The following is a 27754-nucleotide window of genomic DNA, read 5'->3' as shown; positions in this document are numbered from 1 at the left end:
ATCTTCCATCTTCAAAGGGAGAAAGATTCCTTCTAAATGAATTAGAAGAAGGAGAGAATATAACTGAGATTGTTGAAAAGACGTTGTCTCAACTTAGTCCCTTGAAGACAAAGAATCACATAATTCAAGATGAAGATGAAGTCTTGATCATAAGATCTGCCCAAGTCACTCCACGTAACTTGTTTTAATCAAACTTCAATTTGAGGGAAAATTCATCCTTTACTCCATCATCCATAATGACCATACAAGAAATGATCACTAACACCTCAATTGTTGAAGAACAAATGGCAAGTTTGACAAAGGTAATTTAAGGTCTAACAAAAATTGTGCAAGATCAGGATAATCGAATTGTCAAGTTGATAGATAGAGTTGAAAGTGATAGGGAAGGGGACTGAAGTCTTACACCTAAAAAATGTCCCATTATGCAAGAAAAAGGAGATTCATTTACAAAGCAAATACATGTGGGGATGAACTGCAAGTATCTGCTGAAGGAGGAATTCCCATTCATCAAATAAAGGACTTTATTATGGGAACTATCAAAGATAAATATGATGTATCTTCAAATTCATCATTTATGTATGCAAATGTGATAACTCGGAAGTTGAAAGGTCAAAAAATAAGGAACAAAAGATGAAAACTCATAAAAGTGCAGTTTTTGGCACCAGGTAATGACCACGAAGGTCATCATAGGTAGTGTCCCTCACCACGCCTCATGGTGAGCCACCGTGGTGGTGGTTATAAAACTCAATCCTACAAGGAAGGGACCAGACAAAGGACCACGGATTGTGGTGAGTAATAGGGGTTGTAGTACCCTCCATGGTGATCCCTCCCCTAAGGCCCACAGGAACTTTCCAAGGCAGGGACCACGATCAACCACCGTGGGCTATGTAGCCCCTCAAAGATCTTGGTGGGTTCCATGGTGTCACACCTGCAAACCTCCTGCAGGTCCTATATCACGCCTATGGTCCAAGGATCGTGATGTCCTCCAAAGACCATAAAGTTATCTGTGGAGGAAGTCCTAAAACTCTTCCCCTACAATCCCAGATTTCTAGATCAAGTCAATCACCACAGACATTATCACGGGCCATGGTGATGATCACGGACTATGATGGGCCCTCCATAGTGAGCCCTAGTTCTAGTTAAATGAAAGGTAATTTGGTCATTTCCCTATTCTTCTATTAATGTATGTGGACGCTTTTGGGACTAGATTCATTATGTGATTGTCTTAAATACTCCTAAGTCTATTCTTTTCTCTCATTAACTCCCAAACAGTTTTAAGACTTCACTCCCAAGGTTCTTCAAGAGTTCATCTTTTTCATTAAGGTTTTGGCTAGGATTTCTTCAAGAATAAGTCTCCTTTTTCAATTCTAAGTTTAAATTCAATCAAGGTATGTGGGGATTGATTCATGGATCCCTCCCACCTATGGAGTCCCAATATTTTTGCTCAAAATTTCATGAAGTTTAATTGGGTTGTAACCCAATTTTATGAATTGCATTAGGCTGTTTCAATTATGTTTTTAATTATTATCAATGATCATTATAAACATGATTTTCTACGTTAATTTCATAGTTTTAAGTTGAATTATATATTTCCATGCATGGAGCTACTTTCAATTATGATTATGAGGATCAATGATGATTTACATGAGTTTTGATTATGAGTTCAATTATTTTCAAAAGAAACAATTTTAGGAATGAAGTTGAGATTGATTATTGAATGGTGAAAGTTACGATGATAATCAATTATGATCAAAGAAAGTTATTATGGTGTGATAAGGATAATTCTCATACAATCATGTTTAGATGGTGATAAGGACAATTATCACTAAAGTTATGGATTCCTATGAATCACTAAAATTAATGAGCTACTCTTATGATTTTCTTCATGATAAAGTTAGTGATGATGTTTTGATTTTTCTAAGCACTGAGAGGACTTCAAGGTGGAGTTTTATCAGGTAATGTAGTTAGCTACCCAAGGAAATCCTAGTAGAAACTTAAAGTCCCAAACTATATTTCCCCCATAGGTTGTCTTCATGGCTTAGCTAGTGGATCCACATATAACTCACAAAATTAAAATTGTTCTCACGGAGTCGACCTTGGCAAGTAGTCCCTCTTTCTCAATGTGGGAGTTACACCGGATTCCATGTTATAACTTGCATGGTCTTAAGTTGTAGGTTAAAGGACTTAGCCCACACAATTTTAGTTGAGTTATGAGTTCTTATAATGATTATGAGATTTTGATGCATTGACTAATGAGATGAATGTTCTAAATGTTTTTGTAATGTTATACATGCTTTTAAAAGATAATAGTCTTGCATCTCATAATTCATATTGATTATGTCATATGTTTATTGTTCATGCATATCTGACATATTTAGTACCTTCTATATACCAACGTACATTTTGCCTACATTGTCTCATAATGTAGGGACAGACGATATTCACGCTACTCATATTCGTGGCTAGAGTTGCTTTAGTTCTCAAGAGTTGGTGAGTCTTCATTTATCGGAGACATGACTTTTCCTTTATATTGATCACTTTGATTTTTGTATTATGTTTTGGGTGAGCTTTGAGCTTTTCCTAAATCCCCCACCAAGTATAGACTTAGAGGCATGTTTAGACGGTTTAAGAGATATAGCTCGCTTTGGACAATGAGTTGAGTTACTTTCTCATTGACTTCTATATTGAGTTGTGATTCCATATTTTTTATTATGTTTAAATTTCCTTATATATTCTAAGATGTCTTGGTTGGGATCCTTCAGGTTTCCTATCGCTGTGTTATGGCTAGGCCCTAGGTTAGGTTCTGACAAACTTGGTATCAAAGCCAGGTTCAAATGTCTTAGGGAGTCTAATATGCCGCGTAAAGTAGAGTATTTTTCATTTGTGTGAAGTACGCCGCATCTATGAATAGAAGGCTATAAGGCATTTTAGGAAACAATTCACTTCTTCCATGATCTCATCATGCTATAGAGTTCAGCTCTAATTTTTCCTCCTCTAACTCTTTCTTTTTGTGATTATAGAATCAAGCCTCCATGAATAGCTCCCATTTAAAGAAATGTTGAAGAGGAGCCACAAGCTCTAAATGATCTTTTGAATGACCAAGTGACTAATGCTGAGTTCCAAGAGTCTTTTCAAGTACTTGGTCAAGCCATGATGGCTCAAGTGAATTGTGAGGTGGTAGCTCCCATGAATTCAAATATGGGTACGATAGCAACAATGGTTCATGACTTAATGAGGATGAATCCTCTAGAGTTTTGAAGTTCTAAGGTGGATAAAGATCCACAAGAGTTTGTTGATAGTATTCAAAAAATTATGAAGATTATGGGGATTGGCCCGATTGAGAGGGCGGAGTTGGCTACTTACCAATTGAATGGAGTTGCTCGATTTTGTTTGACCAATAAAAGAGTGAGAGACCTAGAGAAGTGGATCCCGTGATTTGGGAAGAGTTCAAAAGAGTATTTCTTGATCACTTAATTCCATTGGATTTGAGGAAGACCAACATACAAGAGTTCATAAATCTTAAGCAAGGAGGTATGAATGTGAGAGAGTATGCCCTTATGTTTACCCAATTGTCAGAATATGCTCCATTCATGGTTGTCAACCCAAGAGCTCATATGAGCAAGTTTGTGTAGGGTGTGTCAGATTTAGTTTCTAAGGAATGCAAAATGTCCATGTTGATTCGAGAAATGCAACTGTCTAGACTTATGAACTATACGGATCAAATAGAGGTTAAGAATCTAAGGGATAAAACTAGGGAGTCCAAAAGGGCAAGGACCGATGGTGGTGATTTCTCTCATGCTAGGTCTGAAAGTAGTGGGCGTCCTCATTTTTGTCAAAGGTATTCCGGTCAAGGTTATTCAAATGCTAATAATCCAAGGTTTGACAAAGATAGGGTGCCTAACCCTAAGACTCAAGGAGGTTCCCCAATTGGCCATACTACCCCAGCATGCGCTAAGGAAGAAAACTAGGGAGTCCAAAAGGGCAAGGACCGATGGTGGTGATTTCTCTCATGCTAGGTATGGAAGTAGTGGGCGTCCTCATTTTCATCAAAGGTATTATGGTCAAGGTTCTTCAAATGCTACTACTCCAAGGTTTGACAAAGATAGGGTTGTTAAACCTAAACCTCAAGTAGATGCCCCAATTGGCCATGTTACCCTTGCATGCAAGAAGTGTGGGAACAACCACAAGGGAGAATGTCTATCTGATTTGAATGTTTGCTATAGATGTGGCAAGCTAGGTTATCATGCTAAGGAATGTAGGGTTAAGGATGGTCGTCCTCAAGGCCAAGGTTCTCATAGAGGCCAATTTCAACAAGGTGCCCAAGGTCAACAAAAGGGTGGTCAATGCAACAACTGGTTATATGATTTTCATGGTAGGTAAGAGGTGGAGAAAACTTCCAATGTTGTTACCAATATGTTACGAGTCTTTCACTATGATGTTTATGTCTTGCTTGATCTGGGTGTAATTTTGTCTTTTGTTACTTTTTATGTGAACATGAGATTTTATGTTAGCCTTGAAATATTGATATAGCCTTTTTCCATTTATACTCCTGTAGGTGAGTCGGTTATGGATAAAGTTTTAGTATTTCATAAAGTCACCCCTGTTGATCTAGTAGAGCATGATATGACCGTCTTTGATATTATTCTTGGTATGTATTGGCTTTATGCATGTTAGGACTCTATATGTTGTAGAACTAGAGTGGTTAAGCTTCAATTTCCAAATGATTCGGTTAAGCTTCAATTTCCAAATGATTCAGTCTTAGAATTGAAAGGTAGTAATTCCGTGTTTAAGGGTCAATTCATCTCATGCCTTCATGCTCGAAAAATGATTTCAGTATGTTGCATGTACCATCTAGTTCGGGTTAGAGATACTAACTCTGAGACTTCTATTATTGAGTCAGTTTCAGTTGTAAATGAATTTTTGGAAGTTTTCCCCAAAGACGTCCTAAGTATTCTTCCCCAAAGGGAAATAGACTTTGGTATTCATCTCTTAACTGATACACATCCTATCTCTATTCCTCCTTATTGAATGGGTCCGGCATAATTGAAAGAGTTAAAAGATCAATTGAATGATTTGCTAGATAAGGGTTTTATTAGATCGAGTATCTCTCCATGGGGTACTCTGATTCTCTTTGTTAGAAAGAAGGGTGGTTCTCTTTGAATGTGTATAGATTATCGGCAGTTGAACAAGGTCACCATTAAGAATAAGTATCTCATTCCAAGAATTGATGACTTGTTTGATCAACTTCAAAGAACAAGCTATTTTTCAAAGATTGATCTTCGATCGGGTTATCATCAACTTTGAGTGAGGGAATGTGACATTTAAAAGATGGCCTTTAGAACTCGGTATGGTCACTTTGAATTTTTGGTTATGTCTTTTGCACTAACAAATGCCTATACAACCTTTATGGATTTAATGAACAGGGTGTTTAAACAATATCTGGATATATTTGTGATCATCTTCACTGATGATATTTTGATTTACTCACAGAGTGAGGAAGAGCATGCCGATCATTTAAGGATTGTGCTACAAATTATCAAGGACCATCAGTTGTATGTAAAGTTTGGCAAATATGATTTTTGGTTAAGGTCAGTTGCTTTCCTTGGTCACATTGTTTCTCGAGATGAAATTATGGTTGATCCAAAAAAGACTTAGGCAGTTAAGAATTCGCCTAGACCATTGAGTCCTTCTGATATTTGGAGTTTTTTGGACTTTGTCAATTATTATAGATGGTTTGTGGATGGTTTCTCTTCCATCGCATCACTCTTGACTATTTTGACCTAAAAGAAGGTGAAGTTGCAATGGTCCGAGGCATGTAAGAAAAGCTTCTAATAGTTGAAGAATAGGCTTACCTCTGCTTCAGTGTTGACTTTATCGGAAGGTTCTGATGGGTTTGTTGCATATTTTGATGCTTCACGAGTTCATATTAGTTATGTTCTAATCCAAAATGGTAAATTGATAGCTTATGCTTCAAGGTAACTCATGGCACATGGGAGGAATTACCCAACTCATGACTTAGAGTTGGCGGCGACGATATTTGCATTGAAGTTATGGATACACTATCTTTATGGTGTCCATGTAGATGTTTTTACCAATCACAAGAGCTTGCAATATAGATTCGGTCAAAATGACTTTAACCTTCGATAAAGGATATGGCTTGAACTATTAAAGGATTACGACTTAAATGTACTTTACCATCCGTGTAAGGAAAATCTGGTTGCCAATGCTCTTAGTAGATTGTCTATGAATAATACTGTCCATATTGATGATGAGAGGAAGAGCTAGTTCGGGATGTGTATAGATTAGCCCATTTTGGTGCTCGATTGGTTGATTTCGAGGATGGTGTTGTTGTTGTGCAAAATGGTTATGAATAATATCTTGTAGCGGATGTAGTGAAATAAGATAGTGATCCCACTTTGGTAGAATTGAAGAGGGCGGTTGCCAAAAAAGCCATTAAGGCTTTCTCCCAAGGGAGAGATTGTGTTTTGAGATATCAATGCCGACCGTGTGTTTCAAATATTGATGGCTTAAAAGATATGATATTATCCAAGGCCCATAGTTCATAATACTCTATTCATCCATCTCCACAAGGATGTATTGAGATTTGAGAGAAGTATATTGGTGGAATGGCATGAAAAGGAATATTACAAAACTTGCGGCTATGTGTCCTAATTGTCAACAAGTGAAAGTTGAGGATAAAAAACCGGGAGGTTTAGCTCAAAACATTAAGATCCCTACTTGGAAGTGGAAAGCCTTGAATATGGATTTTGTTACAGGTTTGCCTCGTATTCGTAGGCAACATGACTCTCTTTGGGTGGTTGTTGACCGAATGACTAAGTCGGCTTATTTTCTCCCAATTAAGACTTCATATTCAACCGAGGAATATGCTAGATTATATATCTGAAGTTGGTTAAGATTTATGGTGTTCCACTATCTATCATTTTGGATGAGGTACTCAGTTTATATCTTAGTTTTGGAGATCCTTCCAAAAAGGTCATGGTACCCAAGTGAAACTTAGTACAACCTTTCACCCACAAATGGATGGTTAGGACGATTGTACCATTCAAACATTAGAGTATATGTTTAGAGAATGCGTTATTGATTTTAAAGGAAATTGGGATGATCATTTTCCATTAATAGAGTTTGCTTATAATAACAGTTATTACTCTAGCATTGAGATGGCTCAATTTGAGGCCTTGTATGGTAGGCGGTGTAGATCCCCTATCGGTTGGTTTGAGGTAGGTAAAGTTGCATTGATAGGAACCGAGTAGGTATTTGAGGTAATGAAGAAGGTAAGACTCATTAGACAAATATTAAAGATGACCCAAAGACAACAAAAGTCCTATTCGAATGTGAGAAGAAAGGAACTTGAATTTAAAGTTAATGATTGGGTTTAAAATTTCACCTATGAAGGGTGTGATGCATTTTGGTAAGAAAGGAAAGTTAAGACCCCGCCATGTTGGCCCATATCAGATTTTGAGGCAAATTGGTAAGGTAGCTTATGAGTTGGATTTGCCTTTAGATTTGGCATCAGTGCATCCGGTGTTCCATGTGTCATTATTGAGAAAGTTTGTTGTCGATCATAGCCATATTGTGCCATTGGAAAACATTGAGGTTAAAGAGAGTATTTCTTATGAAGAAGTTCCAGTTGAGATCTTAGACCAACTAGTTAGAAAGTTGAGAAATAAGGAAATAGCTCTAGTTAATGTGTTATAGAGGAATCAAGAGGTTGAGGGTGCTACATGGGAATCCGAAGATGATATGATGTCCCGATATCCTCATTTCTTTCCTTCTGTTCCTAGTTGAGGTATTTAGTTCCTTCATGACCCAACAACACAAATTATGTGTTTTAGTTGTTCTCATGGTCTCATATGCTTTTATGTTCATGAAATGAGTTTTAAAACCCTGATTTAGTATGAGATTAAAGATTTCATAATTTATGCATTATCAATATGTTTTGAATTCATACTGGACTGTTATATTTCTTTTCCTATTCCATTCATTCTAGCTTGAGTCCCATTTGAGGATGAATATTCCGAAGAGGGACATATTATAAGACTCAGAAGTTGAAAAGTTGGAAAACAGGGAACAAAAGATAAAAAATCAGAAAAGTGCATGTTTTGGCACAAGGTGATAACCACAAAGACCATCACGAGCCATGGTCCTCACTATGCCTTACGGTAAGCCACCGTGTGGTGGTTCTGAAACTCAGTCTTGTAGGGAAGGTACCAAGACAAGGGACCATGGACCATGGTGAGAACCACGAGCCATAGTGCCTTCCGTGGTGACGAGTCCCCTAAGGTCCTATGGAAACATTCCAATGCACGGACCACAATCGATAACCACTGGTCGTGTAGCACTTCAAACCTTGGTGGTATCTGTGGTATTAACCCCTGCAGGCCCTTCTATAAGTCTTGCACCACACCAATGGTTCACGGACGGTGATATCCTCCACAGACCATAAAGGTCTTCGAGGAGGAAGTCCTGAAACTCTTCTCCTGCAATCCTAACTTTCTAGATCAAGTCAATCACCAAAGAAATCATCACGGGCCTTGGTGATGATCATAGACCGTGATGGGTCCTCTGTGGTGAGTCCCACTTCCAGTTAAATGAAGGGGAGTTTGGTCATTTTTCCTATTCTTCTATTCATGGATGTGAACGTTCTTGGGACTAGATTCATTATGTAATTGTCCTAAATACTCCTAAGTCTATTTTTTCCCTCATTAACTCATAAACAATTTTAACACTTCTCTCCCAAGTTTCTTCAAGAGTTCATCTTCTTCATCTAGGTTTTGGCTAGGGTTTCTTCAAGAACAAGTCTCCTTTTTCAATTCAAAGTTCAAATTCAATCAAGGTATGTAGGGATTGATCCATGGGTTCCTTCCACCCATAGAGTTCCAATGTTTTTCACTCAAAATCTGATGAATTTCAATTGTGTTGTAACCCTAGTTTGATGAATTGCATTGGGTTGTTTTAATTACCTTTTCAATTGTTATTAATGATCATTATAAGCATGATTATACATTAATTTCTTGATTTTAAGTTGAATTATCAAAGGTCATAAATGAAGCTACTTTAGATTATTATTTTGAGGATCAATGATGATTTACATCAGTTTTGATTACAATTCAATGATTTTTAAAAGAAATGTTTTTATGATTGAAGTTGAGATTGATGATTGAATGATGAAAGTTACGATGATGATCAATTATGATCAAAGAAACTTATTATGGTGTGATAAGAATAATTCTCACATAATCATGTTTAGATGGTGATAAGGACAATTTTCACCAAAGTTATGGATTCCTATGAATCACTAAAGTTAAAGAGCCACTCTTATATCAATTTTCATGATGAAGGTATTGATGATGTTTTGATGTTTCAAATGAATTCTATTGGGCTATTGACTAAAAACCGGGAGGACTTGTAGGTATAATGTAGTTAGTTATCCAAGGGAATTCTAGTAGTACCCTCAAGACCCAAACTATGTTGCCCCCGTAGGTTGCCTTTATGGCTTAGCTAATGGATCCACATATAGCTCAAAAAGTTAAAATTGTTCTCACGAAGTCTACCTTGGAAAGTATCCTCTCTCTTCTCGATGTGGCAGTTACATCGGATTTCATGATATAGCTCACATGATCTTAAAATATCGGTTAAAGGTCTTATGCCACACAGTTTTAGTTGAGTTATGAGTTCTTATAATGATTACAATATTTTGATGCATTGACCAATGAGATGAATGTTCTAAATATCTCCATGATGTTATACATGTTTTTAAAAGATATTGGTCTTGAATCCCTTGATTCATATTGACTATGTCATAAGTTTATTGTTCATGCATATCTCACATACTTGGTGCCTTCTATGTCCTAACACATATTTTGCCTACATTGTCTCATAACATAGGGACGAACGATATTCACGCCCCTCATATTCGTGGCTAGAGTTGCTTTAGTTCTCAAGACGTGGTGAGTCCTCATTCATCGAGGACATGACTTGTCCCTTATATTGATCACTTTTATTCTTCTCTTATGTTTCGAGTGAGTTAGGAGTGTTTCCTAAATCCCCCACCAAGTATATACTTAGAGGCATGTTTAGACGGTTTAAGAGATGTAGTCCACTTTGGACATAGAGTTGAGTTACTTTCTTATTGACTTCTATATTGAATTATTCTTCTACGTTTTTCATTATGTTTAAATTTCCTTATGTATGACAAGATGGCTTGGATGGGATCCATTGGATTCCCAATCGGTATATTACGTCTAGACTCTAGGTCGGGTTGTGACACCAAAGAATACACTTCTTGATGTTTTGAATATGCCTGTAGGTTATCAACCTCCAAAATTTTAATAATTTGATGAAAAGTGAAATCCAAAACAAACCATCACACACTTTGTTGAGACTTGCAGTAATGCTAGAACATATGGAGATTATCTAGTTAAACATTTTATACGCTCCTTACAAGGACATGCCTTTGACTGATATACAAATCTCAAGGCTAGCTCTATTGATAGTTGGGAATAACTTTAGCATGAATTTCTTAATCGTTTATATAGAATGAGGTGTACCGTGGGCATGGGTAGAACTCAAGAATACACGTCAATGGAAAGATGAATATGTTGTCAAGTTCATCAATCAACGAAAAAATATGAGCCCCGATTGTAAGGATAGACTTAGTGAAGCTTCTGGAATAATATGTGTATTCAATGAATACGTTGGGGACTTTATTATATCCTACATGGTATTAACTCAAATCATTTGCAGATCTAGCCATACATTCTCATGATATGGAATTGAGCATGTCCACAAGCGGAATTGAAGGACCACCTATTTAGGAGCCTCGCAAGGGAAAAGATAAAATGGAGGTAAATAAAGGGGGAAAGTTGGCACCCAAGTTTGGAAATAAAGAGTGCATGAATATTAATGTCGTACCTTTGAAAGTTGCCACAAAGCTAAGAAAGAATAAAAAGGTGAACACCACGACTTTTCAGAGTAACGCTGGTAGAAAACTGACTTTGAAGGAAATGCAGGTAAAAGAGTATCAGTTCTTTGACTCAAATGTTCTAGAAATTTTTGAAGAACTCCTATCATTGAAACTCTTTGAGCTACCTGAAATGAAATGTCCAGATGAGGCTAGGAGGACTAATGATCCAAATTACAGTAAATATCACCATTTGATGGGCCATCCTATTGAAAAGTGTTTTATCTTTAAGAAAAAAATTATGGATTTGGCCCATGAAGGAAAGATATTTCTTGAAGACGAGAAGCAGAGTTTAAATCAAGTCGCTGTCACTTTTGGTTCACTCAATCCCATAGTTTTTTGCAACTTTGTCAAAGTACATGATTGTGATGATGCCCTAGCCACATAACCACTAAAAATGATTAAATTTGGTGAATTCAAATTGATCGATGTTAGCGCATAATTGCTCTTTCCTTTGATGAATGAAGTAATAGGGGAAGATAAACATCTAAAGGAAAATCAATCTTGCGATGCTCATACTGATGATGAGGGATGGATATTGGCGATATTACAAAGATTCTGTAAAACAAGCTCACGAAGAAAGACAAGTAAGTAAGTGACAAGAGGAAAGATGAAGAAACTACCTAAAATTCAAAGGGTAAAGAAGAATGTGAAGAAGCCAAGAGTTGAGGGGAATTACTGTCAAAAGCAACATTCTTCGGTGACATTGGAGGAATTTTTGCCAAGTTGGTTCCAGGTAAAGGTTTCTTATTGTGAAGCCAAGGCCTCATGTTGTAACATTGATAAAGAAGAGACAACGGGGAAGACTCATCACCATCATTACTTCCATCACATGATGTCCCTATCAAGTCTCTCTCTGAAGAAGTGGACATTTGTGATGCAAACTTCATATTCACTAATGATGATATTTTGTTGGGCAAAACATTTCATAATCATCCTTTATATATGGTAGGTTTTTTGTGTGGACATAAAGTAAGAAGAATTATGGTGGATAATGGGTGTAGGGTCAATATTCTCCCTATTCATAATGTGAAAAAACTTGGAATCCGGATGAATGAACTATCTGAGAGTTGTCTAATGATTCATGGATTTAACAAAGGGGGGCAGAGAGCCATTGAAGCTATCAAATTAGATATAACAATGGGAGATATGCATTCGTGTGCATGGATGCATGTTATTGAATCAAAAACCTCGTATAATATCTTGTTAGAAAGGACATGGATACATGAGAATAAAGTAGTACCATCCATCTACCATCAATGTTTTAAATACTTTAAAGACGGGGTTCAAAAGAAGGTTGTTGTTGATGGAGATCCTTTAACCAAGACAGAAGCGCACTTTGCTAATGCAAAATTCTACTTAAAGAATCATGTCTCAAAAGAATTCAATGTTGATAATGCGATACCAGTCAGACAAGCTGATATTGCAAACAAGGTTGATATAGCATCTGGAAAGGAAGGGGTTATGATTGAAAAAGATCAATCGCTTTCGGATATAAGCAAAGTACCTAAAACAAGTGAGGCATCTTCAAGTAAGAGAGTGATTCCTATTCTTCACTATGTCCAAAAGGAAAACAAGGTCAAAATCTTTCATAGCCCGAATTCCAACCATGATGGTGCCTACTATAACCCCTAAGTAGGCAAGCGAAACCCAACCCACGCGAAAGTCAAACCTCAACTTAAATAAATAATCAGTAACATAAGAAGGTGGAAGCAAGACGCACATAACAAAAGAAATTGGGTCATGGTATAGCTATATAAATATGATGCAAAATTTACAAAAAGAGCCTGAAAGTGACCAAAAATGACAGACTGACACTAGACCAAACTCCAGACGTGGTGTTACCTATATAGGAGATACTAAGTATAAAGCTGAAAAATAATGAATATATAACATATAATTCCGATTTTTCAGAGAATAAGATTGGTTCTATTAAGAATAGGTCATATTGATGACCAAGAAACCTTTTTGAAGGCCCACCGCTCCCCTTTTCATTAAGCGGCTAGAATTGGAAGAAAGGGAAAATTGGAAGATGAATCTTTTCCCCAAAGCTGGAATAACTTGTTCTTTCTGACCCGAGTCAAGGCCAAAAAAAGGTCTTGTCTCTACCAAAAAGTATTCATATTTCCTGAAGAAAGCATCTTTCCTTGATCTCTAAGATATTTCATAAAACTCTCAGTAACTATATAGTAAAAAAATCGCAAAAGCATCGATTGGAATAGGATGGGCCCAAAAGCTTATAATAAAACTGCAAGTAATTGATGTTTTACTATTTGCCAAGGACAAAAATCTTGTTATAATCTCTAGTTCTTTTCCCTCATTGGTTATCCTTGCATGAACATGGGTTGTGCTCAAGAGGCTATGAATCGATTGGATCTGCCAATCGAATGAATCATAATACTCGTAATGATCGACAGGTCAGAGAAAAAGAGGGAATATAGTAAGTCTTTGAACAATGGGAGCTCACCACAATCAAAATCTTGCACAACTACGGATGATCAAGCACGCGTAGGGGGTTGCTCGAACTGGGAGCTACATCAAAAAGATGAAGAAGTGCAGTATGAGTACCAAAATATGGGGTACTCAGTAGGCATCATAGGTCGGCCGATCTAAGAAAGAATAAATATAAAATAAGCAGCACGATGATACTAATAACAATAAGAGAGAAGCATAACACTATGATTACGGGAAAAAAGGGTGCGGAAAGATCATACAATAGTCAAGTAAATCCAACCAAGCAGAAAAATCACATTAATAATCTCAACCCGCAAAATATCGAAGGCGTGCATGAATATAAAGTAGTAGATATGGATCAATATCCCTAAAAGTAGCATGGGGCGCCTAGAATAACCCTCGATCTCATCAATAAAAGGGTCGTCCAGAATCATACCTCAAGATCATTAACATCAAAATAATAACCCAAAATATGTAATAACGGATCGCCCAGAATTCACACTTGGAGCTTATCAACTAAAATAAAGTGTAGCCCAATATTAATAAAAGGGCCGCCCGAAATCATACCTCGATCTTATCAACCATGAAATACTGTGAATAAGATATCACCATATCTCACTAAATTCCTTATTTTATTTATTCATCCGCCGAAAGTCTTAACCTCATTAATTATTCCTTTTAAAAGGTTTCCTTTAACACCGGTGGGGAAAACGAGATGAGTAGCATGTCAAAAATCATATATTAATCACCTGAGACTTTCGTTTACTTAAAGCACGACGTCAGGACCAATATTTCAATAACATGAGACCAAAACCAAATAAGTCAAATAAACAGCATCCTAAGTTCAAATCACCTAGGAGTAAGTTCTAAGGATTCTAGAGAATGTAAACGCGTCAAGATAGCACCTAAACTAAGGCTCCAATGGCTAAAACCCCAAACTAGCTACTCATGATGATCATCGGCTCCAAAAATACTCAATCTCAATCAATCCAAGTCTAACAAAAAGGAATCCATAATCTACCTCAAGACGGAACCGCACCTAAACAGCTAAACTTGAGCCTTTGTTTTACGGGGCCCCTCTAAATGATACCCATATTACTAGAATTAAAAATAGAACTAAAATGGGTCAAAATTCGACATTGGGACCTGTGCATAAAATCAAAAAACCAACTCAATCACACGGTTCCAAAAGGCTCAAGGAACTTGCGCTCCAAAAATAGGCATATTTTGAGCATCGGAAGAGCTCGAACGACCCTACCAATTTCAAGCCCTAGAATAGTCAAAAAAATGAAAGGAAACATTGAATTTACGTAAAACTTATAAGACTTTCAGGATGAGAAAGGGTCTCGGAACATCCCGCCATGAATTCCAACACCCCACAACAAAAATGATCAAAAATGGCCAAAAGGAGCTCTCAAAAACCCAAAATTACTAAGTCCTGAAATGTGACTTTCGCGATCATAAGCTGGGCCTTGTGATCGCAAGGTCCGACTCAGCAAACCCATCGCGATCACAATCGTCAAACATGTGATTTTGATTTCCTAGGTCTCATACCTTTGCGATCGTGGACACCTGGGTCGCGAATGCGAAGACCAAAATCTCCTGTACCAACAATTCATCTAGTGCTAAACTTTAGAGAAATGGGATTTTCTCCGATGGGGGTCCTAAATTCATTCGGAACCTCGCAAACTCAAACGGACCATGCTACCCAACCAAAATGGCATTCTAGACTCAATCAAATCGAAGGATTTTCCAATGGAGGTCGTTTCGTTGAAATGTTAACCAAAGTCAACACTTTCTAAAAAAAGCATTCAAAATGCACAAACGGACTAAAACTTATTCCGAACACCCTGCGAACTAAACCAAAGGTCGTTCTAGACCAAACTTGGCGTTTTAGACCTAACCACACTGACAAATTTTTTATTCAAGAGTGTTTACTCAAAATGTTGATCGAAGTCAAACTTGGTCAAAAATTTAAAGTTAAAACAAAAATCGCACAAACTCAAAACAAAGACTCTAAAACCCAAACCAACCTTCCTTCCAGACCAAAATGAACCTTCCGAAGTTGATGGAACTAGTGGAATTCTCATATGACGCTCGAATCTATGGATTTTGATTAAAGTTAATTCTTTCAAGCCTTAAGACTTAAAATGGCCAAACAACCTCAAAACTTAACCGAACATCTTCAGGAGCGTGCCACCCATCCCAACACCACAAAAGAGCTATAAAAAAGCTACAAGATGGGGTAAAATGGTAAAAACACACAAAAATATGTAAATGGACTTGTAGGTTATTACAATATCCACTACTAAAAGAAATTTTATCCTCGAAAGTCGAGGAAAAAAGGTACCTGGTGGCTCCAAAAGATGAGGATATCGGGTTTGTATATCCTGCTCGGTCTCCTAAGAAGCCTCCTCGATCAGTTGATGCCTCCACTGGACTTTCACTGATAGAATCTTCTTATACCTCAACTTTCTAACCAACCTATCCAAAATTGCCATGGCTCCTCCTCAAAGGCTAAAGACTCATCAAACTAAACCAAATCCCACTGAAATACGTAAGACTCATTTGGGATGTAATGCCATAGTATAGAAACATGAAAAACATAATGAACATATGAAAGTGCTAGGGCAAGACCAACTCATAAGCTACCTTCCCTACCCATCTCAACATCTCAAAAGGGCTAATAAACCTGAGGCTAAGCTTACCTTTCATCTTGAATCTCTTCTCGCCCTTCATGGGAGACACTAACGGGAATATTTGGTCTCCAATCATAAACTTCAAAGGTCCAACCTTCTTATCAGCATAACTCTTCTGCCTACTCTGGGACATACAGAGTCTTTACTGGATCATACGAACCATCGAATTATACAGTAAATCGGTGCCCCAAGGCCTAACCTCAAAAGCATCAAACCATCCCACTAGGGAATGACATCTCCTATCATTCATTACCTCAATAGGTGCCATCTCGATGCTCGAATGTTAGCTATTATTATATACAAACTCTGCCAAAGCCAAGGATGGATCCCATTGAAGCCTAAAATCAATAACACAAGCCCGTACCATGTCCTCCAAGAGCTGAATAGTCATCTCTAACTGACCATTGGTCTGGGGGTGGAAAGTTTTGTTGAGATCAACTCGAGTACCCAACTCTCTCTTTATAGACCCTAGAAATGCGAAGTGAACTGAGTACTGAGGTCTAATATGATAGATACTAGCACTGCATACAACCTGACCACCTCTCAGTTGTAAATTAGAGACAACCTCTGTGAAGTATAGGCAGTCTGGATCGATAAGAAGTGAGAAAACTTGGTCAATCAATCTATGATGACCCAAATAGAATCAAAACATCAGGAGGTATATGGTAAACCCACTACAAAGTTCATAGCTATCTGCTCCCACTTTTACTCTAGAATGAGTAGTCGTTGGGTCAAACCACCTGGCCTTTGATGCTCAAACTTAACCTGCTGACAATTAAAATAACTAGCTATAAAAGTTATAATATCTCGCATCATCCTACACCACCATTAATGTAATCTTAGGTTATGATACATCTTCGCCGCACCAGGGCGAATGGAATATCTGGAATAATGGACCTCATCGAGGATGAGTCTAACTAAATCTCCAACTCTAGGAACACAAATATGACCCTCAATCCTCAAAATACCCTCCAAATATAAGGTCGCCTTACTATTCTCTCCACTGAGTACCTTATCAAGAATCACCCTCAGCAATAGGTCCTAAAACTGTTGTGCTTGAATCTGTTCCATGAAGGAAGACCTAGCCTCTACACATGCAAGTACCCTGCCTAGCTTAGAAATATCAAAAAGAATTATCTAGTTTAATAAGGACTGAATGTTCAAAGCTAAAGTCCGCTCCTCAAGTGATATGAATGCCAAACTCCCCATACTCACTGCCTTTCAGCTCAAAACATTTGCTACTATATTTGCCTTGCATAGGTGATAAAGAATAGTGATGATATAGTCCTTCATCTACTCCAACCACCTGTAGTGTCTCAAATTTAGATCTTTCTGGCTGAATATGTACAACAGACTATGGTGTTCAGTGTAGATCTCATAATGAGCTCCATACAAGTAATGCCTCAAATTTTTAAATTCAAACACTACCACTGCCAACTCTAAGTCATGTGTGAGATAATTCCTCTCATGCACCTTCAGCTACCTAGAAGGACATGTAATAACTCTACCCTACTATATCAGAACGCAACCCAAGACAACACCTGAAGCATCATAATACACTCTAAATTCCTGGTCCTTGACAGAAAAAGTAAGAATTGGAGCTGAAGTCAACAAGGCTTTGAGCTTCAGGAAGTTTGCCTCATACTCGTCAGACCACTAGAAAAGAACATTCTTGTAAGTCAATCTAATCAAAGGTGCTGCAATAGAATAGAACCCCTCTATAAACCATCTGTAATACCCCGCCAAACCAACGAAACTATGAACCTTGGTAGGGGAAGTGGGCCTATCCCAATCATGATCTGCTGCTATATTTTCCGAATCTACCATAACCTATGTTTGGACACCACATGCCCTAGGAATGCCACAGACTCAAGCCAAAATTCACACTTAGTGAATATAGCATACAACTGTTGATCCTGCAAGGTCTCAAGTACTATCCTCAGGTGTTGCTCATGTTTCTCTCTACTCTCGAAGTAGACTAAGATGTCATCAATGAATACAATGATAAAGCAATTGAAGTAGGGACTGAACACATAGTTCATCAAATCCATAAATATTGCAGGGGCATTAGTCAACCCAAAATATATGACTAAGAACTTATAGTGCCTGTATCAAGTCCTAAAATTAGCCTTAGGGATATCTGACTCCCTAATCCTCAACAGGTGATACCCTAACTTCTAGTCTATCTTATAGAATACTACTGCACCCTAGAGTTGGTCAAATAGGTTATCAATATGTGGCATTGGGTTCCTATTCTTGATGGTTGCCTTATTCAGCTGGATGTAATCAATACACATACGCAAGGTACCATCCTTCTTTTTTATGATCAAAATAGGAGCACCCCATGATAGTCACCATATATGATTGATACACTTGATTCACTACTAAAGATTCGCCTACGGGGGTATCTCCACATATAGGCACAGACAATGGTTTACATAAAACATCTCACCGAGTAGCATAATGATCAAATACATATGAGTAAGTGGACCCTAAATCAAATAAAGTATAGGCAGGCTAATGAGACACGAAGATTATACCTGTGATGATGGCATCCGATATCTCCGCCTCTGGCCTGTCTAGAAAGGCATACATATGACTGCGTCCACCCCTATCACCTGTCAAGCCTGCCTAAAGACCATCCCTAGTAACTTGGGAATCACCTTTGCCACCTTACACACTTTCTCTAGGTGGCAAAATTGGGCCCTAGGGGCCTGAACCTGCTAACCCTGTGAACTCTACTGACTCTGGCTTCTATGATGGCTAATAGTAGGACACTCCCTGGAAAAATAGCCTATCATACCACACTCATAGCACAGCCTTCTGAATAAACTTCTCTGTGGTGTCCCATATGAACTCGAATGGCCAGCATGACCTAAATATCTAGAAGTATGGCCCTGAGAAGACTGACCCAAAGTCTGGCTGCTTTGACTGCCTGTACCTACTAATCCACCCTCGGTAATCTGTATGGCTTCCTGAACTAATCTACTAGGTTGATACTATTAGGAATGATCTCTTCCAAAAGAACCCCTACTATATGACTGGCATTTAGTGAAACTGCCCTGGCAGTGAGGCCTCCTATCACTACTTTCATAGGCCTTATGACGTATAGCCTCAATAGTATATGCATGTTCTACTATCTATAAGAACAAACAGCATGACGCAACCATCTTCTCTATAGCCAACCTCAAAGAAACAGATAACCATCTGACAAACCGGCATACCCGCTCCTCCTCTATCGATATACTTATGGCACCAAGCTTAGAGAGCTCATGGAACCAAGACTCATACTCTATGATCATCATAGATCCTTATACTAGCACGGTGAACTCATCTCTCAGCCTCTCCCTCAAACTATGGGGTACATACTTCTCTAAGAAATCTTTGAAGTATTAAGTCTATGATATCAGCGATGATCCCGCAGGCCTGCAGCTAAGATAAGATCTCCACCACTACTTTATTAGCCTATCCAGCTGGAAATCAGTGGAATCAACCTCGTGGGACTAAACTAATCTAAGGTTATGCAACCTCTCCTAGCAACTAACCAAAAACTCATGAGCATCCTCACCTGCGGCACCTGAGAACCTGGGAGGGGCCAATCCGATAAACCTCCCCAACATCTTAGCTCCTCCGCATTTATAACCATCCTAGCTCCCATGTGCATATAAAATATAGGAATAGGTTGAATCACCGGATGGGGAGCTATAGTAATAGGTTGTAGAATCGGGACTGGATCATACTGTTCCCTTGCTTGTGCTGAAGTTTGAGCCTCCTCTCAGACCTGAGGTCTAGTTGATGTGCTAAGCAAGGTCACTGCTCAGGACATACCCTTCATAAAGATAAGGATATTGATTAGAGTATCCTATAACACTGGTGTGGCCATGAATCCAAGTGGGGTCTAGGCTGGATCTTTCTCCGATAACTGATGCTCGAACTTCTCAACCTCTATATTTGGCTTTGGTACTGGTGTTGTGGCTTTAGCTTTGCTCTAGCCTTTATGTCGACCTCGATCCCTACCTTGAGCTGAGGCTCCTTCTATAGACGTAGGGGGTCCTCATCTACCCTAGGTAGATCTCGTCCTCAGCATTTGAGAAAGAGTGAAACAAGTAGGATTTAGAGGTGTTCATCATCAATAGCATATGATCATAAACAAGAATAGTGACTTGATTCCTAACAATATCCTATAGCCTCCCAAAGATTAGATATGGATGTCATCGTACCGATCCACAGGACTATACTAGAAACTTTCTCTTGCAATAACGAGACTAGTAAACCTAAGCTCTAATACCACTTTGTCATGACCTAAATCTAGGCCATGATGGCGCCTACTCTAACCGGCGAGTATGCAAGCCAAACCCAACCCATGAGGAAGTTAAACCTCAACTTAAATAAATAACACAAGAAGGCAGAAGCAAGATGAACATAACAAAAGAAATCAGATCAAGATATAGATATGTATATACGATACAAAATATACAAAAAGGGCATGAAAGTGACCAAAAATGACGGAGTGAATCTAGATCGAACCTTGAACCTGGTGTAATCTATATAGGAGATACTAAGTACAAAGCTGACAAAATATGAATATACAACGCCAGAACTGACTATCCAAAATATAATACACAGGTTAGAGCAAAAGGAGGAATGTAGTAAGTTTCTAAATGGTGGGAGCTCACCATAATCTGAATCTGGCACAACTATGGATGATCAGGAATACCCTGGGGGTGGCTAAAACTGGGAGCTGCATTAAAAATATGTAGAAGTGCAGTATGAGTACCAAAACATGGGGTACTATGTAGGCATCATAAGCCGACTGAACTCAGAAAGAATAATTACATAATAAGAAGCACAATAATACTAATAACAATTAGAGACAAGCATAACACTATGACTACAGGGAAAAAGGATGCGGGAAGATCATACAGATGTCAAGTAAATCCAACCAAGCAAGAAAATCACATTAATAATATCAACCCGCAAAATATTGAAGGAGTGAATGAATATATAGTAGTAGATATGGATCAATATCCCCAAAAATAGCATGGAGCACCTAGAATAACCCTCGAGCTCATCAATAAAAGGGCCCCTCAAAATCATACGTAGAGCTCATAAACATAGTTATAATAACTCAAAATATGTATTAACCAGCTGCTAGAAATTCACACCTCAAGCTTACTAAATGAAATAAAGTATAGCCCAAAGTCAATAAAAGAGCTGCCCACAATCATACCTCGAGCTCATTAATCATGAAATTGTCACAACCCAACTTGGCCATGATGGGTACCTAAATTGGACTCTCGCATATACCCCTGCTAACTATAGGTAAACCTATCCACGGTTTGAGTTATAATGTATCAACAAGAACGATAACATATAAGTCGATGAGGCTACCATAACATATGAAGACAACTCTACACATATATATATACAACCCATATATATATCCACCGACCTCTAAGAGTAATAATAGTAACATAAAGCGAGACAGGGTGCCCGCCGTACCCATAGACAAATACACATCCACATCGAGAGTTAGTACCAAAATCTAGGCTCCGATATAATGGAGCACTTCTGAACTCTAGAGTAGGACTTCTACAATGGCAGATCCCCAAAGTGTGTATCTGCGGGCATGAAATACATCTCCCCAAGAAAAAGGGGTCAATACAACATATGTACTGAGTATACAAATCATAACTGGAAGCATATATAAAATAGAGAGAGTCAGGGGGATAAACATGTTACTTAAGAAAACACTATACCTGTGGATCATGAAAACATGCATTCTCATATTATACAATATAGACGGCCCTTTCAAGGGCTTGGTGAATCATAACTGTAGAACTATCATAGGGCCCAAAGCCATTACCACCTTATTACATCACATCGCATCATCATCATCATAAATATATATATATATATATATATATATATATACGTACCTAGCCCTCTAGTGAGGGACTCGGTGAGTTGATCATGTCATTGCATTATCATGTATTCATATAGCGTACCCAGCCCTTTGATGAGGGACTCAACGGATAATGTTGTGAACTACGTATGATTACGTACCCGGCCTTGGACTTGGTGAAAAATAGGGTTACAATATACATGAGTAGAGTAGTGAGTAACCATATACAATTTAAAATATTGTCGAAGACTTATTGAAGTAATAAAGATGAATTGTCATTTGAAAATCAGGACGATAGTCATATCAATCATCCCTCAATTATCACTATTGATCATATCAAAAGAGCCTTAGAAATTATATTCATGAATCAAGATGATACAAAATAACTTATAAAAGTCAAGGACATTAACTATCGGAGAATCTCTAAGAACGGGAATCATGAATTATCCTCGAGACTTATGAATGGAATTATCCCCAAAGCTCATATTAATACTTACTTAATTATTTGGCATGCCAAAACAAAGAAGGGACGGATTTACATACTCTCTACTTTCCCTCATGTAGTCTGCATATACATATGTACCAAGGAATGTACGGCCCGATCCTTGGATAGTAACATATGCCGAGGAACATTCGGCCCGATCCTTATATAGTAATATATGCCGAGGAACGTTCGGCCCGATCCTTATATAGTCACATATATCATACTTGTCCCATAAAGGAACTTGGTACCCTAAACATTTCATCATAACATCATAACTTATGTCTAAGACATATCAGGATAGAAGAAGGGTAGCTTTACATACTTATGCCAAAAATATGCTAAGAGAAAGAAGGTAGCTTCACATACCTCATATGGATTACCCTTAACCACATTCACCTCATCATATTTTGAACCTATTTAACATGAAAGAAATTCCCTCAACTAATTTCATTACTAGTTCCCTCGACTAGTTCATTACTAGTTCTGAAGTATCCATTTCCCTCGACTAGTTCATTACTAGTTCTGAAGTTATAGGAAATCGAGAAACATCTCTCCTATAACTTGCCCTATCCAACTGCTAATCTTAGCATCCATATTACCAACAACAACCATCATCTATACATACAATCAAGTAACTTCAACATTACTCAATACAACTCCAACCAACTAGCTCAAAACTACGATACCAAAATAGAGTTTTTAATATTTATTTCGTAAAACCTTTAACAATATGAAACAGAGGGTAATGTGGATGCAACCAGCTGTACCCACACCCCTTTTAGAACAATTTCCATCCCTTCAACACACAATCCAACCAGCTTCAACTGCAGCACCACAATAACAACACACTACTCGACTTCGATTTAACTCTAACGACTTCAATTTAGTTTGTTTCCAACATCAAGCATCCTTATATAATTTTTCAACTTCCAACCTTATTTAATACATTTAATATACCTCATAAAAACATCATAAACTTCAATTTGAAAGGGAAAACCTTACCTTGCCCAAAACTGACCAAAACTCACCTCGGAAGCTCTTTTAGCGCGACTGAAACTTTGTGGCTGTTTGTTATCCTTTTGGTACTTCTCCAAACCATAAATTTGCATTATAAAACCTTCATATCCTCATTGTATACCCTAGATAATTACTTCATGGAATGAAATCAGAGAACTTACCTTTATTTCCTCCCAAATCCGTAGCTCTCTCTCTCTCTAGCTTAAGGTTTCCCTTCTTCTTTTTTTCTAGACTTTTCTTGATAAGAATGATTTGTTTGGATCAGGATGACCATAAAAAATATATATATAGGCCACCTTAGGGGGTGACATGTGTCAGCCCCTAAGTGATGACACGTGTCAAGCCCTTATTAGGCCAATGCACCAAGCCTCCACTCATGGGCTGCCATATGGCAGGTGGGGTCCACCCTTTTACTTCAGCTACTACCATATGGCACTTTCAGCTCCTTCCATGTGGCACTCTCTCTTGCTTTCACGTGTCACTTTTTTTTCCTCCTTGTGGGTTTGTAATCTCATCTTACTTTACGAACATATGTAATCCTTGCTACGTAAGCCTGGTATGAACTCAAGTAGCTTAAGAATGTAAGATTTTTAAGTTGGTAGTTTACGTAAGTAAGTCGAGTCCTATAGCTCATTACTTGACCTCCAACTCCTTCGAGATTCTTATAACCATATTTTCAATCTTCCCTACTATGGGGTATCACATTCTCCCTTCCTTAGAATTGTTTGGTAGTGTTATAGATTATCCGGCTCACATGGTAACTTCTAAGAAGCGTACAAACCTTTCAAGAAACTTAAGAGCCTTTCAAGAAACTTAAGAAGATTGAGAAACTTTCAAGGTACAAAAGTACGGGGTATAACATCCTTATCCCTTTAGAACATTCGTCCTCGAATGTGAACCAAAAACCTTCCTCAAGATCTTATACAGATTACAGGAGAAATTTCTTTCTATTGCAATAACTCATACTTTCATTGCGTAACCAATATAAGAGTTCAGAAATTGGGATTACCTATGGACATAGGAAATAGGTACGGATACTTGTGTTTCATTTCCTTTTCAACTTCCAAGGTCATTTCTTTGCGATTTGTATTTTGCCACAACATCTTGACGGAAGCTATGTCCTTAGTCCATAATCTTCTAATCTGCAGATCTAAGATGGCGATAGGTTGCTCTTCGTAGGATAACTCCTCTATGACCGGGATATCATCTATGGGATATAATCAGAATGGATCACCAACCACTTGTGAAGCATTGATACATAGAAGACTGGATATACTGCTTCCAGATCTACCGGTAGATCTAGCTCGTAGGCAACTTTACCTATTCGGCGAAGGATCTAGTAAGAACCAATATATCTCGGACTCAGTTTCCCCTTCTTTCTGAACCTCATTACTCCCTTCATGGGCGACACCTTCAAAACACCCAATCACTCACTTGAAATTCCAAAGGTCGACGTCGATTGTTTGCATATGACTTCTATTGACTTTGGGCAGCTAATAATCCCTCCTAAATAAGCTTTGCCTCCTCCCCTTCTTGTTAAACTATATCTGGGCCTATTAGTCATGTTTTGCCAATATCTGACTAACCAATGGCGACCTACACTTTCTGCCATACAAAGTCTTATACGGGGCCATCCAAAGACTGGAATGATAGTTAATATCAAGTAATCTTAACAGGTAGTAGGCAATTATCCGAGCTACCTTTGGAGTTAACCGTATAGTCCAGCAACATATCTTCTAGCGTTTAGCTAGTGATCTTAGTTTGTCCATCGTTCTCAGGATACAATGGTATACAGAGACCTATCTGTGTTCCCAATCTCTTTGTGGGCTGATCTTCAGTAGTTAACTGTAACTCAGGCTTCTTCATATGAGACAATAAGTATGGGAACTCCGTAAAGTCTCACCATTCTCTTGATCTATAATTTCACACAATCTCGGCTGAACAGGTAGTCCTTGATTAAAGGAACACGGGCTGATATTGTTAATGTGCAGATGACATTCCATATAAAATCATGCTTCCATGGAGTGCAAAATGAGTCTCATAGACAAGGTCGTATTGTGGAATCTTTGACCTCGTGTATTACATCTTGCCTTCTTTAGATGACATCAACTGGTACCCTTACCTTTTGGGTTTTGATTAAGCCCTTTTACAATAACCTTAACCTTACTGATAACACATCTAGGTATATAATCTCGTGTCGTTGCTTCATCGTCAGTTCAGATTCTTCCATGGTCCTTTTTCTGACACTTGGCTTTGATTTTTCTGTCACATGTTACATTGCAATTCTTGCAACAATGTGCGAAGGCACTAAACTTAGCCTTAGATTTACCTTAGCATTGTCTCACTAGTCTTCAAGTTGCATCTTGCCCTCTTCTCTTTTATCTTACAACCGGTATCAGGGTAGATCTTTAGTTCAACCATGACCATGTCCTTTTTGGTCATTTGATTTAACTTCTCTTTGCATTTCTCTGTAACATGTCCAAAATATCATAACCCCATTTTCCTCATGTACACCTTCGCTTGGTCTTATGCTGTATATATATATTCGTAGGTTAAACAACTATTTTTATACAACTTGTATGAGGTAGACACAATCTTTTCATTTCCTGGTCCATCTTGCTTTACATATCACCTTCACACTAGAACTTGCTCGCGCTAACGCTATTTTTTCCTACCCTTTTCTTTTCCTTCCTTCGGGTACTCCTTGGTCCCCTCATTTTCTACTGTAGAAGATTTTCTATTCTTTCTCCTTGCTACTTGTATGTCACATCTCAGCTGCCAACAACTCTATTGTCGTATCTCAATCTTTACTCAACCATGGCCTTACTACACTTTACACGGTCCTTAGATCGCTCAGTCTTACTCCCTTATTGTGTTTACCCCTTTGTGTATGCACCCATCCATTAAGGTCTCTGCTAATAGTTCTCCGCACAGTCTTAGATATCATGGCATCTATCCATTTATCGCTGGCCTTTAGCCCTTGCTAACTAGTGCCAGCATGGGATCTCGCTTGAAGTTTAAGCATTCCTGTTAACATGTGATAGTGTCAGTTGACTTCATCTCACATTTGTATTTCTCTTGTCCACTTCCCCCTTTAAGGTGTAACCATGTCATCTTCTATTTAGTTTTAACGATTCATACGCATGTTCCAACACATTTGACATATGATATCATATCTACGCCTTTTTTCAGATCACCTATACTTTAGGTTTCCCTTGTAAGAAACCTTAATACAAACATGGGGTACATAGAATTCTTGATAACTAGTACCCAATCTAGTCTAAGTATTGGTACTCAAGTCATACAATTAATATAGTAGTTTATCCAGAGCCACATTCCTTTCTTTCCTACCAGAGATTAGCTAGTGCCCCTAATCATTTCAACTTCTCCATTCGGAAGTACTTGTACTCCAGTGACCCATGTTTCTAGATCTGCTATAACACTACCTTCATCCCAGTGGATACCACTTGTTCCTCTTAATGGACTCTCAATGCATCAATGGTTTTGCAGAGCTACCTCTCTCATCCTTGAGGGTCTTTATATTTTCCACGGCGGAATCACATATCCACAATAATTATTTATATCTCCTAAGCTTTTATCCTTGTTGGGTACCCGAGTTTAACTTTAAATTCTTCTCAGTCTCATGTCAATTTTACTTTAATAATGGTCTTATCTTACCGTCTTTTCATACTACACCTTCAGTTCGTAGCTATCTATTCCCTTTTTCGTCCGATACTCATACTTAATTGATCCAGTCTATCTTTAGTGCTCCCTGCAGTAGTCCTTCTATTCTTCAGTCCATGGACATTTTTGCGCCCGAGGAGTTTCATGTTACCCCTATATCCCTTGAGAAAATCATTCCTTAGTATTACCGACCCTTCTGAATCCTTCTAGTATGTTAACCAATATATCAAGCACATGATTCTGAACAGCCCATAAGTTCATTTATTCTATTATTTTGGTCTCTTAATAACCAATAAAAGGTTACCATAAAGCATCCTCTAACCACTACCAGAAGGAAAATTAAGATCTAATAAGCACCATAATACCGTTTAGTGCCTAACTTGTATGGTTTCCCTCTAGGTTCATTCTTGAGTCGTGAACAACTTATCTAGTTCACCAATAATGGTTGAGGTTTCTATACTTTCCCACCAAAGTGGAACCCAATTGCTGGACACCTTGTCCTCCAACAAGAGTTTTCCTCTGACATAAAA

At 38.1% G+C, this 27754-nt stretch overlaps 1 protein-coding gene across 1 annotated transcript; it reads right to left on the bottom strand.

Annotated features, from left to right (window-relative positions):
* Positions 1–14610: 14610 nt before the first annotated feature.
* Positions 14611–19792, bottom strand: LOC129894719 (uncharacterized). Its single transcript, XM_055970373.1, has 7 exons — positions 19703–19792; positions 17659–17790; positions 16844–16899; positions 16436–16757; positions 16144–16258; positions 14990–15037; positions 14611–14705 (listed from the first exon to the last, which is right to left on the bottom strand). The coding sequence occupies exons 1-7, from the start codon at positions 19790–19792 to the stop codon at positions 14611–14613; spliced, it is 858 nt and encodes a 285-aa protein (XP_055826348.1).
* Positions 19793–27754: the final 7962 nt, after the last annotated feature.

This window comes from Solanum dulcamara, chromosome 7, assembly GCF_947179165.1.
Source record: "Solanum dulcamara chromosome 7, daSolDulc1.2, whole genome shotgun sequence".
Classification (NCBI taxonomy): Eukaryota; Viridiplantae; Streptophyta; class Magnoliopsida; order Solanales; family Solanaceae; genus Solanum; species Solanum dulcamara.
The sequence above is the reverse complement of the archived record's forward strand: the minus strand, read 5'-3'. Positions and strand labels throughout refer to the sequence as shown.

Bases quoted from the DNA above. Each gene is read 5' to 3' on its own strand.
- LOC129894719 (XM_055970373.1), bottom strand. From the start codon at position 19,792: ATGGGAGCTAGGATGGTTATAAATGCGGAGGAGCTAAGATGTTGGGGA. The intron at 17,791-19,702 runs GTGAGGATGCTC...GTTCTTTTCTAG, and splicing joins CAGGTTCTCAGGTGCCGCAG to TGGTCTGACGAGTATGAGGC. The intron at 14,706-14,989 runs GTATGAGACCTA...TGACTATTCTAG, and splicing joins AGGTGTCCACGATCGCAAAG to GGCTTGAAATTGGTAGGGTC.